Source organism: Osmerus mordax, chromosome 3 (assembly GCF_038355195.1).
Source record: "Osmerus mordax isolate fOsmMor3 chromosome 3, fOsmMor3.pri, whole genome shotgun sequence".
In the NCBI taxonomy this organism is placed as follows: Eukaryota; Metazoa; Chordata; class Actinopteri; order Osmeriformes; family Osmeridae; genus Osmerus; species Osmerus mordax.
In genome coordinates this window covers 19207599-19223989 of record NC_090052.1, presented here as the reverse complement: position 1 = coordinate 19223989, position 16391 = coordinate 19207599, and the positions used below count along the sequence as shown (strand labels likewise).

The window sequence follows — 16391 nt, the reverse complement described above, 5'->3', positions numbered from 1 at the left end:
ATTCACCTATTGCTCAGATAGAAAGGGGTCTGTTTTGTTTCCACAATGTAATTATTACTGTGGAGTTCAGCTTTGGTCAAGTAACACAACCCTGTGTGATTTACTGTAAGAGTCACTTTTAAGCAATCTCATCTAGTTTTTTCATGTCACATAATAGTGCTTGTAAGAGAAGTGCTGGAGGTAAGGAGATAGCATACTGACTGAGTGAAGCAGGAAACTAGTATAACTTTACACCCACTCACTCTCTGGAATAACAATAAGATAAATAGGTCTCTTTCTTTGATATCTCTACATCTTCTTTCTTTCTCTCTCTCTCTCTCTTTCTCACTCAACCCACCTCTCTCTCTCTGTTAGACCATTTTCTGACATACATTCACAGATGGAACAATGGGAGACATTTGACAGCAGAAAAACACCCCCACACATGCATACAATTAGCCGTCAACACAAACAAGGACCTTCGCACACACATGCATAAACTTAATGGCACCCTTACAATGCATACACATGTATTGGCGGTTACACACACACACACACACACACACACACACACACACACACACACACACACACACTCGCACACTCACATATGGAGAGTGTTTAGTAAAATGGCTGCTGAGGGGATGCCACATGGGAGAGCAGGCAGGGGGAGTGAGGCTGACACGTGCACCAGTCCACTCTGCACTGGCTGTCATGAAGGGAGAAGACACACACACACACAGATGCACGCACGCGCACACAGATGCACACACACACACACGGATGCAATCACAAACAGGCATATGCACTTCAAAATGCTGTTCCATCATCGAGACACAAAGACAGAAACACGACACATGATAAAACATGTGAGAGAACCAAGCTCTTGGGTGGACAGATTGTAGTCCCTTTCTATAGAAAGTACATACCACATTCATTTCCTCTGTATGTGTGTATCTCAGACAACCCTTCAGGAAAGTGTCCACCCCTGCTTTTATGTTGACCATAAAGTAGAGAGGCCACAGAAGATAAGAGGACTTCAATGAATCATTGATGCTGACAGTAAGAGCAGCAGCCCGGGACAGAAGAGGCCTTGATGAAGCTGTGTGGTTCTAGAACAGTCACAGGGATGCAGAAATGCCATGGTTCTAGAACAGTCATAGGGAGGCAGAAACGCCGTAGTTCTAGAACAGTCATAGGGAGGCAGAAACGCTGTGGTTCTAGAACAGTCATAGGGAGGCAGAAACGCTGTGGTTGTAGAACAGTCATAGGGAGGCAGAAAACGCCGTGGTTCTAGAACAGTCATAGGGAGGCAGAAACGCCATGGTTCTAGAACAGTCATAGGGATGCAGAAATGCTGTGGTTCTTGAACAGTCATAGGGAGGCAGAAACGCCGTGGTTCTAGAACAGTCATAGGGATGCAGAAACGCCATGGTTCTAGAACAGTCACAGGGATGCAGAAATGCCGTGGTTCTAGAACAGTCACAGGGATACAGACCTTCTTCATGCTGGGCGACAAGCATACCAACTGTACCCTTCCGGAAGCACACTGCTCCGAAGGTCACTGTCAACAGCCTCTTTAGAATTGAGTTGCTTGTGTTGAGGTCTTCCATGGATCCTGGATCTCTGGCTTGGCCCTGAAAGCATCATGTATTCATTGCACGAGAAGTCAAGATAAAAGACTATTTTTTTTTAAAGAGTAAAAGGGAATCTATAAGGAGAGAATCTATAAGGAGAAACGGAGTGTATACATTGGGTTGTAAGAAAGTCAACTTAAAGGTAACAGATAAAAACTGAAGAAACAGACGAGGGAGGCAAAGAGAAATATGGGGAAAGAAAAGCTTCATAAATGTGTGTGCGTTAACACTGTGGGATGTGGCCTGCATGTGATCTGCATGATGTATAACAATGGATACAATAAAAGGAAATGCATTAATTATGAGTTATTGAAATATAGTTCATGTGATCTATGTTCACTGATCATTCAGATGAAATATTTTATTTGAAGTCCCCCCCCACAACTGTAGCATAAAAAGAAGAAAATCATCTGAAAGACTTTCAATTTCATAAATAAATAAGCACGTTTGACAAGTCAAACACTCGCTGGAATAAATGGCGAGATGTTCCGATGTGTTCCTCAGTCCTTCTCCCTCCACTGCTTCATCAGCAGGAAGGGGAAAAACAAGCGCTCCAAATTGTCTGGGTGATCTGAGGAAGCACAAAAGCAGACTTCAGCCTTGATAGATCACCACATGTCAGCTGGGGCCTGGAGGAGACCTGGAATCTCTCTCCTGAGGTTGTCTGTGCTGCCAGTGAATGTCCTGTGCAGCCAGTCAACGTCCTTTACAGACGAATGGCAAGACGGGGTGAAAAGTATCGACACATGCACAGACACACAAACACCCACACACTTACTTAGACACCCACATACACCCACACACACACACACTCAGACGTTTAGCCTTTCTGGTTTTCCTCCACCAATCTGCCATGCTGCCAGGGTGACTGGATCCAGATGGGCTGATGGGTAATCTGAGGCAGCATAACACGTCTCAAGAGGGGGAATAATTCCATTAATTAATCTAATCTACTGTACCAGCATCAGCACGGGCCAGAGAAACAGTGGACAAGGTAACAATCACACATGCTAATGTCCTGATGCTGGATGAATTTGTTTGTAAACAGATTTGGCTAATTAGATCCAATAACCCTCCAGAACGGAGTGGTGTGATCCTTTGTTAGTCTGTTGAAGAGCACCAAGGAATCTTCCAGACAGGTGTGAACGACAGAGTGCTCGCCTCCACTCCCCCAGCCCTCCACTCCCCAGCCCTCCACTCCCCAGCCCTCCACTCCCCAGCCCTCCACTGCCCAGCCCTCCACTCCCCAGCCCTCCACTCCCCAGCCCTCCACTCCCCAGCCCTCCACTCCCCAGCCCTCCACTCCCCAGCCCTCCACTCCCCAGCCCTCCAGAGGTGAAACAACAATAGATGCTTTGTACTTCAGAGTCATGGCAAGGGTTTCATGACGTCCACGTCCTGATACAGATATGTGTGTGACCTTTCTTGATGTGTGTAGGGGGTTTCTTTCTGAGTGTGTGTTTCTGAATTGATGTTCCATTTCTCCATTGCATCACGTGACCAAGTCGAGGTTGTGGCTGCGAGGTGTTGTGTCTGCCTCCTGAGAACGTGCCTCAAGGCCGTAGCCATGGAGTCAACATTGGGGGGGACAAATGACATTCTTATGATAATTTCGGACAGCTGTGCGTGGTTGCCTGTTCGTAGCGTAGCGACATTAATATTTTTTTCTATCAATGTATTGGGGGGGGACATTTCGACCAGATTTGAATGTCCCCCCAATATTTGTATTATGATTACGGCCTTGGCATGCCTCAATACAGTTACAAACAAACCGGAATCTTCCTCCTCCAATCTCCTTCGTTTCCCTTTCTCCCCTGATTCTCCTGACATGTTTTCTTTCCTCACTGCCACCCCCCCCCCCCCCCCCCCCCCTTCGTCTCATACATGGTCCTGTATCACACGTTTCAGCCCCCCTGGAATGGTTAGAGAGGATTTGTGTGTATGTTTGTGTGTGTCTGTGTGTGTGAGTCTGGTGGTGGAGGAGGTGCAACCTGCCCACGTGTTCATGTTGCTTCGACATCAAGTCCTTTGAGATTTTTTTTTTTTAAGGATGTCAAATTGGAAGAGAATCCTGATATTGCTCTGCAACCGAAAGCAATCAAAATAAGGATTTGGTCAAGTAAAATAATTCCCGTAATCAATGCCACCAAACCTAAGCCATTTGACAAAATCAGTTTATCCCAATAAAGGGTCCTTCTGTGTCCCCTCAACAATATAATGCTTTTGTTCAATGAAGCCAGGGACAACCTCTATCTCTCTGTCCTCATCTGCTCAGGGGGGGGTGGGGGGCTGGGGGGGCATGAGAGACGTTTGTCAAAACAGCCATTCAAGTAGAAATGGGTTCGAGCACAACGCTTGAACAAAGACGAGACATAAAGTGGAGAATAGGAGGTGTTGACGCCTCCTGATTGGTAGTAAAACTCTGCGACCTCCTTAATACAACACTGTCCCTCACTTTATGAGCAGGATTTAGGGGCTCAGTGGGAGAGGAGAGGGGGTTGGGGGATTGGGGGCTGAGGGGGCTGTAAGAGCGGGGGGGGGGGGTTCGGGTGAGATATGGGGACGTCTGGAATTCCACTCAGTGTCTCTAAACTAATCATTCGACTCAAAGAGCTCAAGCTGAGATGTTGGGACATTTACTGCAGCCAAGGGGGGTGGGGGGAGTTGGGGGGGCTATGGTGGGGGCTGGGATGGAGGGGAGGTGGCGGAGGGAAGGGGAGGGTGCGAGTGGTGTGTGTGTGTGTTCACGGTGTCGCTCTGTGTCTGCGTGCAAGGACCGACAAACGAATTACCCATGCAGAGGGTCCTGAGGTGGGTAGCAGGATTCTTCCCTTTACGACCTGGGCTTAGAGAGAGGCTGTGAAGGAGAGGCTGGGGGAGGGGAGTGGGTGGGTGGGTGGGTGGGTGGGGGAAGGAGGGGGCGGGGTCAGAGGAGTCAGACAAACTAATTAGCTGCACGGAGGTCCTTAGCTGCCACGGTAATCTATTCTGAGACACAGAAGACGAAAGATGAAAGGTTGAAAAAGGTGTACAAAAGAAGAGCGAAGGGGGTGGAAGAGGACGATAATGAAAGGTGATGAGAGGAAGATGAGGGAAGGGAAGAAGAAAGGGCGTTAGAAAGCATTGAACATCAACGAGAGAGTAAGACACCTAATAGCCACACTGGACGCCCCGATACACACATACAGCAGCATCTGTGCATTCACCTTTACCCATCATACCCGAAGGTCAGGTAATCCTACAAACACACAGCACAATGCCAGCTCTGTTTATTATCTGCTCCTTCCAGAGCAGAGAGCAGACCTGGGAGGTGTTGCAGATGTCCACACAAACACAACCTCACACTGCTCTCCATCCACGGGCTGAAATATTTAACATTGTTGTGCCTCTTGTCAAGTCTTGTGGTTATCTCAGATCTCAGGAAAGTGTTAGACAGTTTTAGACCGAGCGTGCCACAGGGTAGTAAGGAGAAAGGCAAACCTTTGATATCTCCCAGACTATGTTTACCCCCGGTAACTTGCCGGTCGCTTTGATCTCCATCAAACTCATCTCTCTCTTTGTGGGAGAAAAAACAACATTCTAACAGGGTTAAATCTGTCTGGGAGTTTCAAAACTCCGATTTAAGATATCAAATAATCTGTTTTAATCCAGCATGAACCAACATTAAAAACATAACAACATAAGCATATTTGAACCATTTCAACGTTATTGGGTAAATTCAAGATTGACTGAAAACCATGGATGGACGAATGGATGGCTGAATGGATGGACAATGCTGAACGAGCCAAATCACTCCAGCACTCTCTACCCTCACTGACCAAAGGTCATGACCTCTAGTGATGTGCAACATTCAGTCATAAAAGCACTGTACAAAAGCTTGCCAGGGCATTCCAGGGCTACTATATAATCGGGGGATGGCCAGGTGTTACTGTTGTTTGTTGACAAGTGAAACCAGGTATTGATTTTGAAAGGAGAAATAAGATGCTTGCAGCACTGTGTGTATTCTGAAGGCTGACAAAACCACTTTCACAGCAACATTACCAACGGCACCTGAGGGAAAATGTTCCAATGTAGCTGAATGAAAAAGTTACAAGAATTTATATATAAGTAAAAATAAAAATAAAGGTTACCAGATGGCTGCATGCTAAAATCCCATGTGGACATTTTGCTGCAGTGCCCTTGAGCAAGGCACTTAACTTAGATTGCTTCATTGTGTGTGCATCGGGTCTTCAAATGGATTACCTGTAAAATGTAGCCTATGTGCCACATTTCTGCTGAGTCCAGACCAAATACAGCAGGGGAGGAAGAGAGAGAGAGATATTAGTGTGGGAATAGAGGTTACCACAGCACTGTCCTCTCTCACACAACCCAAGAGAGGCAGTTTTCTTTATTCATTCTCGTACTTTCTACTGAATTAGGCACAGATTCTGGATTCAAATGTTTCATAATAGCTCACTTTCTTGGAACGGACATAAACAGCCAAACAGGCATCAGGTCAAAAGCTGTACACAAAGATGAAACATTGCATGCCTCTGCAAACCTTCCAGCAGGTGCTAGTTTGCATCCTGATTAATACCATGCGTCAGTGGTTGTGTTGGGAAAAAGAGGTAAACAATGACGTGAATGCTCTTTGACAGTGGTCATGGACGATCACAGACAACAGAACAGGAACAGAACTGAGTGAACTAAACACCTGACTGTGTTTAGCAAACAGAGCAGAGTGAGGGCTGCACGTGAGAACAGCAGGGGTCATGAAGGAGATCTTATGCTTAGAAAAAAAATGTCCAGAAAGGGAGAAGATGATTTCACATAAAGACAGGGAAATCTAAGTGAAAAGAGAGCGAGAGGAGAGGAGAGTAAGGGAGGATACAGGAAAACACAGTAGTGTAACATTCTTTGAATGCCAGGCATACTTCTAAGTGTGTGGCACCCTGCTAGGATTTAAAATGGACAGTCAGCTTAGTTAGTAAGTCAGCATTCAGTGAGTCAGTCAACATTTTGTGTAGAAAGCACCCCTACTAAGAAGTTATTTTAATCAGGCTTTTTAGCTCTGTTTGCTCTTCCCAGTGAAGGAGGGTTAACTCCACAGTTAAATCAGTCATGGGCAGGCTGTCATCATCCTCACGCATCCTCCTCTTCCCAGCACCTTATCCTGGCCTAATAAACCTGAGATGACTCAAATCTTCCCTGACAAGTCAGTAGAGCTTCTTCTCTGCTGTGGCACAAACCCAGAGGTGATATAAAACCCTGCCCTGCCACAGGGCATGGTGTGGAATGACAAATCCCTGGTTTATTGGAAGGGGTGCTCTTCATCTGACCTGGCACATACAGAACATAACGCCTCCTGATTCATTTCATAACAAGATGGTTGTCTCCTAGGTGAAGTCTGGATCTGGAGGCTTGAACAGCTGTTACTCAGCTGAGATTCAGAGGGTTTTGCCCCTTCGTTGGTTTGAGTGTGTGCCTGTCTGTCTATGTGTGTGCGTGTGTGTGAGAAAGAGAGAGTGAGTGTTCCTCTGCTCTGACCATTATTTTCCAGACAGTAACGTGGCCCAGCCGGTGTAGGGTGACAGTGCACCAGACTCTGGTCCAGGAACAGTTGGGGTTTCTCCTCACCGGTCATGGATTGGATCTGGGAGAAGAAGCTGATCCTAGATCAGTACCTGAAGGGGACCTCACCCCTGGAGCAGCAAAGCCCAGCTGGCTCCAATTAAAGTCTGCCTTGTTGCCTCTTCAAGTACCCAGACAGACAGCTTGGCCCAAAATGTCTTCCTAGGAGTCTTAATATTCCCCTCTGCTCTCATTCTTTTTCTGCGGCACTGTCCATCAGACGCATTTGGATGGAACAAATGGTTGAAAAAGGACCTGGAAGTGGACCAGTTTTAGCATTGGTTCTCCCTCACCTCCCTTCACCCCCTTTGTCCCCCTCCCTCTCTCCCGGCACCCATCTCGTCTGTTAGGTAATCTCGGTCAGGCTTGCCTTCCCCCGGGGCGAGGGCTTTACAGTACTAACACACTGGGGCAGAGTTGCTACGGCTGGATGGAGGGGTGAGCGAGAGACAGAGAAAGAAAGAGAGTGAAAGAGACCAGCCTTTCTGTTAACAGTAAACAATCACTATCACAGTGTCACTTTGTACTACTCTGTTTACAGTTACAGGTCAGTGATCCACCCATCAATGATCCATCAGAAGGAGCAGTCACAGACACAACACCAGTCACAGACACACTGAGGGGGGGTGGCTGTTCAATCTATCAAAGTGAGTCCTGCCCAGGACAGTGGGAAAGATAGTTTACACCATCAACAGAAAAGCGACAAAATGTCATTAGAAATACAATGTTTCCACTACATATCCTGTCACATACTGTCCTGTCTCCGACTTCTCTAATGACTCATGTTACAAGAGGTTCTGAACTCATGGAGTTCTGTGAGGACATAGCCCGACCCTCAGAGGACAGTACACGCTTCATGGTTGATGGCTTCTATCTGTGATTCCAATGTTGACACAATGTAGTCCACCAAAACCCCACTGACAGGAGAAATAATCTCTTTTTGTTCTGTGGCCCTATCTCTCAACATTTGGGTAGCCTTGAGTTACAGGGCTTCAAATTCATTGCAGAAGAGTACTCCGCCTCCCATCAGCACATTGGAAAACGGCGGTAATTAATTCAATTATGCACTGGCCTGGTAACATTCCTGAATGGTCTGGACAGTGTTCCACATGGTCCTGATGGGAACATTCCTCACTGTAAAAGTCGATGAAGTTTTCTGGGAGTTTACAACTGGGAGTTTAAACCCAGAAAGGTTTAACGAGCATGGCAAATGGTGAACAAGAGAGAAGTAAAGGGATAGAGAGAGGTAAATGGAGAGAGCCAGAGACCTACTACTGCAATCAATGATGCTGTGATTGTTTTGTTGAACAAATATGGACACACACACACAGTTCCTCCTGCAAATATGAATATACAATTTTCATGAATGTGAAGTTCAGTTTGTACAATGAGAAGAACATTCAGTGGAGTCAAAGTGTAACATTACAGTTTGTACAGTTTGGGTGATGAGCATGCAAGGACATCTACTATGCACTGTTTGTCTGTTTACATTTACATTTACATTTAGTCATTTAGCAGACGCTCTTATCCAGAGCGACTTACAGTAAGTACAGGGACATTCCCCCGAGGCAAGTAGGGTGAAGTGCCTTGCCCAAGGACACAACGTCAGTTGGCATGACCGGGAATCTAACTGGCAACCTTCGGATTACTAGCCCGACTGTTTGTATATACTATATATTTTGTTGTTCACAAAAATGAGAGGGAGATAAACAGTTAGAGAGAGACAAAGACAGAGACAGAGAGACAGAGAGAGAGAGAGAGAGAGAGAGAGAGAGAGAGAGAGAGAGAGAGAGAGAGAGAGAGAGAGAGAGAGAGAGAGAGAGAGAGAGAGAGAGAGAGAGAGAGAGAGAGAGGAGGGAGGGAGGGAGAAAAAGTTGACTGAACAGATTTTGCACAGGATGTGAAATAGTCAAAAGACACATTTTGTGTTCAGTGGCATTCCAACTAGTGAGAAATTGGTCTATTCATGTCACAAACATCAAAGTAAAACAATGCATCAAACTAACTTAAACTTCTCTGGAGACAATGCATGGCCACTGCAAAACAAAATATGGAACTAAAACGCTTTCAAGTGTATTTCCCAAAGGGACCAAGTCAAGTTGTTGAGGTCAGGCTCGGTTGGAGCACAGCTAGCTCTTCCCAAACCACCCACAGGAAAGGGCTTAAACAACTACACGTGTTTTACATTGCAGCAGACAAACTCTCCATAATTATACCTATAGTCACTCCTAGAAACAGGTCTCAAGACTGTGTTACACTTTCCCTCGCTTAGAATGAGTTTGGGCTGAGCTGACTGCGTTTCCTTCCTAGAGGCAGCCTCCAGCCCGGGTTGAAAGCCCAGTGCCAAAACACCAGCTCCTGCTGGGTGGCAGCCGAGTGTGTGAGACAGACAGGAAGACAGGTCTAATTAATGACCCTCTAAAGGCCTGAGAGCACCATGTTTCACATGATGAGGTTTGTTGACAGGCTCCGCTTGGTTAGCTGTTGTCATGTTCAACACTGAACTGTCGACTGTCTCTCTCTCGCTTTCTCTCTCTCTCTTTTTCTCGATCTCTTTCTCTCTCAGTCTTTTCTTTAAGTCTCCTTTTTCTCTCCCACCTTCTCTTCTCAAACCTTCAGTCCTGCTGTCAACCAGTCACCCACTCAGACTCTTCAATCTCCATCTCAGACTCTGCTACCTTTATATCAAACCATCCTCGGTTGTATGGCCTCAGTAGTATACCGGTAGGACTGCATTCTTGTTGTCTAATTACTAGATCCTCTGTGAATATAACTGTACCATTTCCTCTTTGTGAGCCGCACACAGCGTGGAACTACACACAAGCCCAGGAAAACTAGACACATCCTCATTTATCATCTCCATTCACGAGTTTACAGTAATGATTCTCAATGACCTATGACCAATGGCATCCCAGTAGCACATTTCAGGGGTATGTCATTAATTTATGGATAATGCACTTATCTATCGCTCAGCAGAGGCTTCTAATGAAAGACTTTTCTGAGTTTGGGCTGGGGGGTCAGAGATATTAATAACAATAGGTTGACCTCTGCTCTGGTGGCTGTATAACAGTGAAGTTACAGTGTTGAGCTGCAGGTGTGATCGCATGCATCATGAGAATTGATATTACACAGCCAGGCCAGAGGCATTGGTTCCAGTAATAGGGTTTCAGTTTCAGGCATAATTGTTTCAAAACAGGACTGAAAACTCAAAACAATAGTTCCTACTTCCTGTACAGTACAATGGGAGAATTATGCTGTGTCGAGACATGCGTGCAGATGTAGAAAGCAGGATTTGACAACGCAGGATTTGACATGCAGGTCTGGAGAAGGTGAAGCAGATGTCTTCTGATCCTGCTAGCCTGAAGATCACACGTGACACACATCTCTCTGGCTTCATGAGAATGTTAGCGGAGGTATCCCTGTGTAGACACACACAGAGAAACCCACACACACAGAAACACGCTCACACACACTCCCTTGTACACACGCACAGACACACACTCAGATCACTGCAGGGGGAGTGGGTGGGTGGAGGATGGGGGGTGGGGGGGAGGGACTTCAGCTGATGGGCCATCTGTCAGCTAGCTGTAATCAGGCAAAGCCATGAGACCTCTGTACACTGTACTGTACTACAACTAGTATTGAAGTGCTGATGGATAGTGACTGTAGTATCACTTATATTGAGTCTGACCAACAGAATGGACCATCTACATTACATTTACATTTATGCATTTGGCAGACACTTTTATCCAAAGCGACTTCCAAGAGAGAGCTTTACAAAAGGACATAGTGCAACAGAATGGACCATCTAGAAATAAACTCCTTTTCCATCACACTTCTCATCAGTTTTTCCATATTTCCATGTGACAGTTGGTATGTCAAATCTTATCTCTTACTGTAATACAACCATGATGCATTATCAAGGTGTTCGAACATTGAGTATCATGTGCATAATTTCTATCACGATCAGGAGGTGTTATGAACTCCACAAGTCACTGGGGTACACACGTCAAACATGAGCGCACCCTTCCAGCCGACACCATGTCAGTGTGCGTACTCTGAAGGCCCCAGGGGAATCTAGCAACTGCAGTCAGGCCTGCTCCCTGGTTCTTAGCTATACAGACTCTGGGTGTGTATCTGGGGTTTGATATAACAGAGTGTGACGTAAGGACTGAGGCTGGCTGTTTACCATACTGACGCATGGCATGCCTAGCAGCCCAATATTGGGTGTGACCTGTCAGCTTGCCAACAGTCTTTGTTTACACATGTACACACTGAAATTAAAGGTTTTGGAAGTTCTCCGAGTTGAAGCAATTGGGCTGTGCGAGAACTTTACACAGTACAGAAGCACAACTGTCAACAAGACTATTCACCACAATGTGATTTTTTTTTTTCTTACATTTTTTTAATTAGTTCTCGATATAAAAGTACCGTGAGTTGAAGGTCCTTTCTGAAAATGCAATTCCCTGTGCTCATCACCTGATTTCCCCTGTCTTCCCCCGGCCCTCCAAGGTAAGCTGCTAGGGGTGGAAGAGGGAGAGGTTATGTTCTAATGATAGAAGCACTACAGTTCTATTCTGGAATACCCATCTCAATCCAAATGGCCCGTGAAGCAGGACACTCCCAGACTGTAGAAAGATAGCCATCAAAAAACACAGTCTTCGTGACTGCTCTGGCCAGAGAGAACAAACGTAGCGTGCGGGACCCATTTAGAAACCCGCACAAGGACGGACTGCAAGTTATTTTTTATTGCCTAGACATGTGTGGTGTGGTGAATGAAATAATTCTAAGAAACGGGTTTGATTCCTTAAACACTGACTCATGTAAAAGCGTGCCCTGACTGGATCTGGTCTCTCTCATGGTGGGAGAGACCCCCGGTGATGAAACAGCAGAAAAAGCACTCTCGCAGTAACATTCTGAAATGAATCGAACTTTTGGTGCTGGTCTGACACTCCCTCTGTTCTTTAAGGTGAAGTGTTCGAGACAATAATGCTGACTAATCCTACCACAGCTCAAACAGCCCAGGACACACTAGGAGGTTCCATTCCAGCTAATTGGATTTGGTATCAGTTGAGGTATATGGGGATAAGACTGTAGGAGCTGGCGTAGCAGGGGGATGGGAATGGTAGTATTTGTGGTATCAGTGAAGTGGATGGGGACAGGGAGCGTGGCTGAGGGAGCGGGGGGGGAGGGGTGGGTATTGGTGGGATCTCAAATTCCTGTAGGACTTGTCTTCTCAGCCGGAGGGTCAGATGAGAGTGGCCTAGCTGGTAGAGGTTCCTCAAAAGGGGATCCATGTGTGTGTTTGTGTGTAGTTATCCTTAAAAAGGACAAAAGGATTTTGTCTTGTTCGGTGGACTCCCTGACATGTGTGTGTTTGGTCTCTTCCTGCATGTGTGTGCCACATTCGTGTGAGATAACTAAAGCATTCTTCTACTGAATCCCAAATGTAATAGTGTGTTTTTCTTAAGTCTTGATATGAGGAAAAGGCTACCTTTGGCCACAGCAACACTTCCTATTAGCTAGAATTAGACTGTAGATCGAGACTAAAGAGAATGGTCTAGCATCATGTCTAGCATTATTGATTTCTGTGGTACATTTGAAGTCTGATCTCCTCACAGCCTCCTTTCATCACTTTCAAAAATTCTCACCAGCCAAAACCCTTCATGTCTTTGTTTCTTAGCATTTTATGCATTAATAAATTGAACCAGTAATTTAACAGAATTCACTGCAACTCTTGAAAAGAAAACGAAAGACAGGTACAGAGAACCTTTCAACTGCAGACATTCAGTAAGGGAAGAAGAAATGTGCCCCTGGCTGGAACTATTTATGATTTTTTTTAGGAGGAAAACTTCATCTTACTTTTATCAAAGTGTTTTGACCTGATGAAGGTGCCATCCCCTTGTTTTACCCCAAAGCAGAGATCAAACCTATTTCAAATATCCTGCACTCTCTGTAATCACTGTAAGGACACCAATTAAATGTTAGCAACAGATAATTGAATTGTTACCGTGGTTACATACATTTTGTTAATGAAGGCCCTCTAGAAAAGCCTTTGATGTGTAAATGACCAATAAATTGTTGGAGGCAAGATTAGGTTAGATATCCTTTGGGTACTGCAGCTGATTTATTCGAATTATTCTAATGAATTATTCTAAATGTTCCAGTTGTAAAAGCAGTGTTTCCTAGCCAGAAGACAATCTAGCTCCTTACCTGACTGATATGAAACCCCTTCCTCAGTGTCTGATATGAGAGATGGCAGCTCATGTTTCGGACTCCAAAGGACATGTTTTCTATGGGTGTCTCTAACAAAACCACCTCAAAGAATAAAGTGCTAGCCTTAAAACTTGCAGTGCACACAAGAAATCGCTACTTGTCTTGTCTCCTGTGTGACTCATTTAGTAACCTGACACTTAATAGCCCAGATTGCATCAGACCATGCATAAACCACAGTGTGTCCTTCTGATGAAAGCAAGCCCACAATACCTCCATGATTCAACACACTGAAGCATCCACTAAAACAGTGAATGCTCCACTGAGGGTTTGTTTTAATTGTTCATTGTGAATCAATCACAAGAAAGCACAGGGACACTGACAGAAACGGTTGTCTTCAAAAGTCTTCAATAATTTATTCATTTTGTATAAGTATTACAAAAAAATATGTACAGAATGTAAAAACTTAACTTCTTCATCTATCTCTACGTCCACATCTACCATGACAAGTGAGTAACGGTGTGTAAAACTTGCATGGCCAGAACAAGCTGCTTTCAGCCAGTGATGTCACTGTGGAGATCCATTCAAGTCCTACACCACCCCAACAGTGAGACGAACCGTAGTCCTCTTTTGATCTACAAAAGTAGTTGTGTCCCAAGCAGTTAACCTCCATGCAACAAAGTGAACTATAAAAGGTGTTAAACTATGAGACAAATCCCTTAGGATGCTTAGGATAGGCCAATAACTGTGACGGTACTTGTTAAAAGGAGATGGCAATGTCATTCAATACAAGTGACTTCTTTCAAGGGGCAGTCAAGGCTCAATGTTCAGCATCTGTCATAGACCATCAGATCTGTCTCTTTCTTTCCTCAGTCTTTTCTCGAAGACATCCCACTCCTCTGTCCTTTGGGGTTTAAAACTCCCACAAAATTCCCAAGGAATGCCAATTAAGTCCATGGCTAAGCACCTTCATAGCGGAATCTCACAGACCCAAAGTCCACGGGCAGACCCCAACCCCCTCATCTCTTCTTCTTGCTGTGCCGCAGCATCTTCTTCCTCTTGAGGATCATCTCGTAGAGTTTCTCCAGGGCAGGCTGGAGGCCCTGTCCGTCCAGAGCGCTGCAGCCCTGGGTGTGGTGCAGCGTGGAGGAGCTGAGCTCGTGGAGGCCCAGGGTCTTCTCCACCTCCAGGGCGGACACGGCCCCAGTCAGATCCTGCTTGTTGGCCAGCACCAGGACAGGAATCCCCTGGTTCTCCGCCGAGCGGGTGATCCGATGGAGCTCCACCTTGGCCTCCTCCATGCGCTCCGTCTCGGCGGCGTCCACCACAAACACCAGGCCGTCCGTGCGCCGCGTGTACGACTTCCACAGGGGGCGGAGCTTCTCCTGGCCCCCCACGTCCCACACCTGGAAGGTGGTGGTGGCCCGCGAACTCCCAACAGCCACCTTGATCCTCTCTGTGTTGAAGCCTTTGGTGGGGATGCTCTCTACAAACTCTCGCAGCTTCAGCCGGTAGAGGAGAGATGTCTTCCCTGCAGAGTCCAGGCCGATGATGACCACGTGTAGGGACTGAAAGCTGGGGAGAAAGGGGGTGTTGGGGGCGATCTCTGTGAGCTGGTTGCCCATGTTGGCTGGTCCCCGGTTGGGAGGTGATGACAGACTGGAGAGGAAGGCGGTAGGGACGGTCTCCGGGGCAACAGTTCCTTCACACCTACTTCAAAGGCAGTGGCAGCAGAATGGGAGGCTGGCTGGAGTCACAGAGGACCTTATCAAAAGAGACAGGGCGAGAATCATGAGTCAACTGTTTAAACAAAGGCAGTGTGGCTATAATTCACAGTAACTTGAGTAGGTTTCACAACTCCTAAATAATGTCCTTATCTGCTTAGAAAGAGGAACTCGCCAACACTTGTATTGCTATTTACTTAGTAGGGTGACTGAACATCTAATTAGTTAAGCATAGTCCCTTTACGTTGTCTACCGACGACTGAAATGGGTTGGAATGGCGGTCATTCCAATAGAATGTGGTTTGCATCTGCGCACAGAATGTTGTTGAAAAGAATCTAGGACTTGCAATCTGCAAAATGGGGTAAGTCTGACTTTTAGATTAACTTTATTAAGATTGTTGGACATAGGCAATAAATTATGATGGACAAAAATAATGCTAAATATCTGTAAAATACATATATATATGAGCAAATGCATCTGTCTTAGAGAATAAGTTTCTTTCTTTTTTTTTTTTTATCTCATAGGCTAACTCTTCCACGAGTAGTGGCTGTTGTCCGGCCGGTCGGCAAGGGAGAGACGGTTACCGCGGCGCGCTATCTCTTAACTCCCTTGCATGCTTGCTGTGGTCGGGTTGCTATGTACACAGTAATTTCAAAACATAGGTCTAACACTTCACAAGCTATCATACATCAATCTCTAACAAAATTAGAAATTAATGCTGCCGATCAGAAAACGCTAACTTGAAGCGATCTCGCATCATATAGTTAGTGCTAAGGGCGACCAGTCTGACTTAAATCCGCGTGAGAAATCAAATTCCAAACCGAAGTTAGATTAACTCGCGTGTTTTAAAACATGTAAATCTAAATCTTACCTTTCAGCTTTTCCGTACTCCTAAAACAGACAGCATAATTCCAGTATTCAAAAAATATATCCCTACTTGCAAGTAGTCCACGAGAAAGCAAAGCAGCTATGTAGAAGTGCTGCTGAACCTTCGAATCTCCGTCGTGAAATGAACTGGTGAAGTCGATGAGAGAGGCGGTTGAACCACACAACCCCCACCCATGAGTGACGTAACATGAACCTGCCCAAAACAATCCCAGCCCAACTAAATAGGAGAGCGCTGACCTTTTTCAGGGGTCAGTTTGTGAAAGCATAGTATTTAGACAATGTGACAAACAAGTTTAGGTTTATTGTATCATCTAAAAGTATAATTATAACAAACAGTGAT

The 16391-nt window shown here is 45.6% G+C and overlaps 1 protein-coding gene across 1 annotated transcript; it reads right to left on the bottom strand.

The window, feature by feature from the left end:
- Positions 1-13825: 13825 nt before the first annotated feature.
- LOC136940951 (ADP-ribosylation factor-like protein 4D) lies at positions 13826-16168 on the bottom strand. The gene is made up of 2 exons (XM_067233295.1): positions 16035-16168; positions 13826-15203 (listed from the first exon to the last, which is right to left on the bottom strand). The coding sequence occupies exon 2, from the start codon at positions 15062-15064 to the stop codon at positions 14459-14461; it is 606 nt and encodes a 201-aa protein (XP_067089396.1). The 5' UTR covers positions 15065-15203; positions 16035-16168; the 3' UTR covers positions 13826-14458.
- Between the last annotated feature and the right edge of the window lie 223 nt (positions 16169-16391).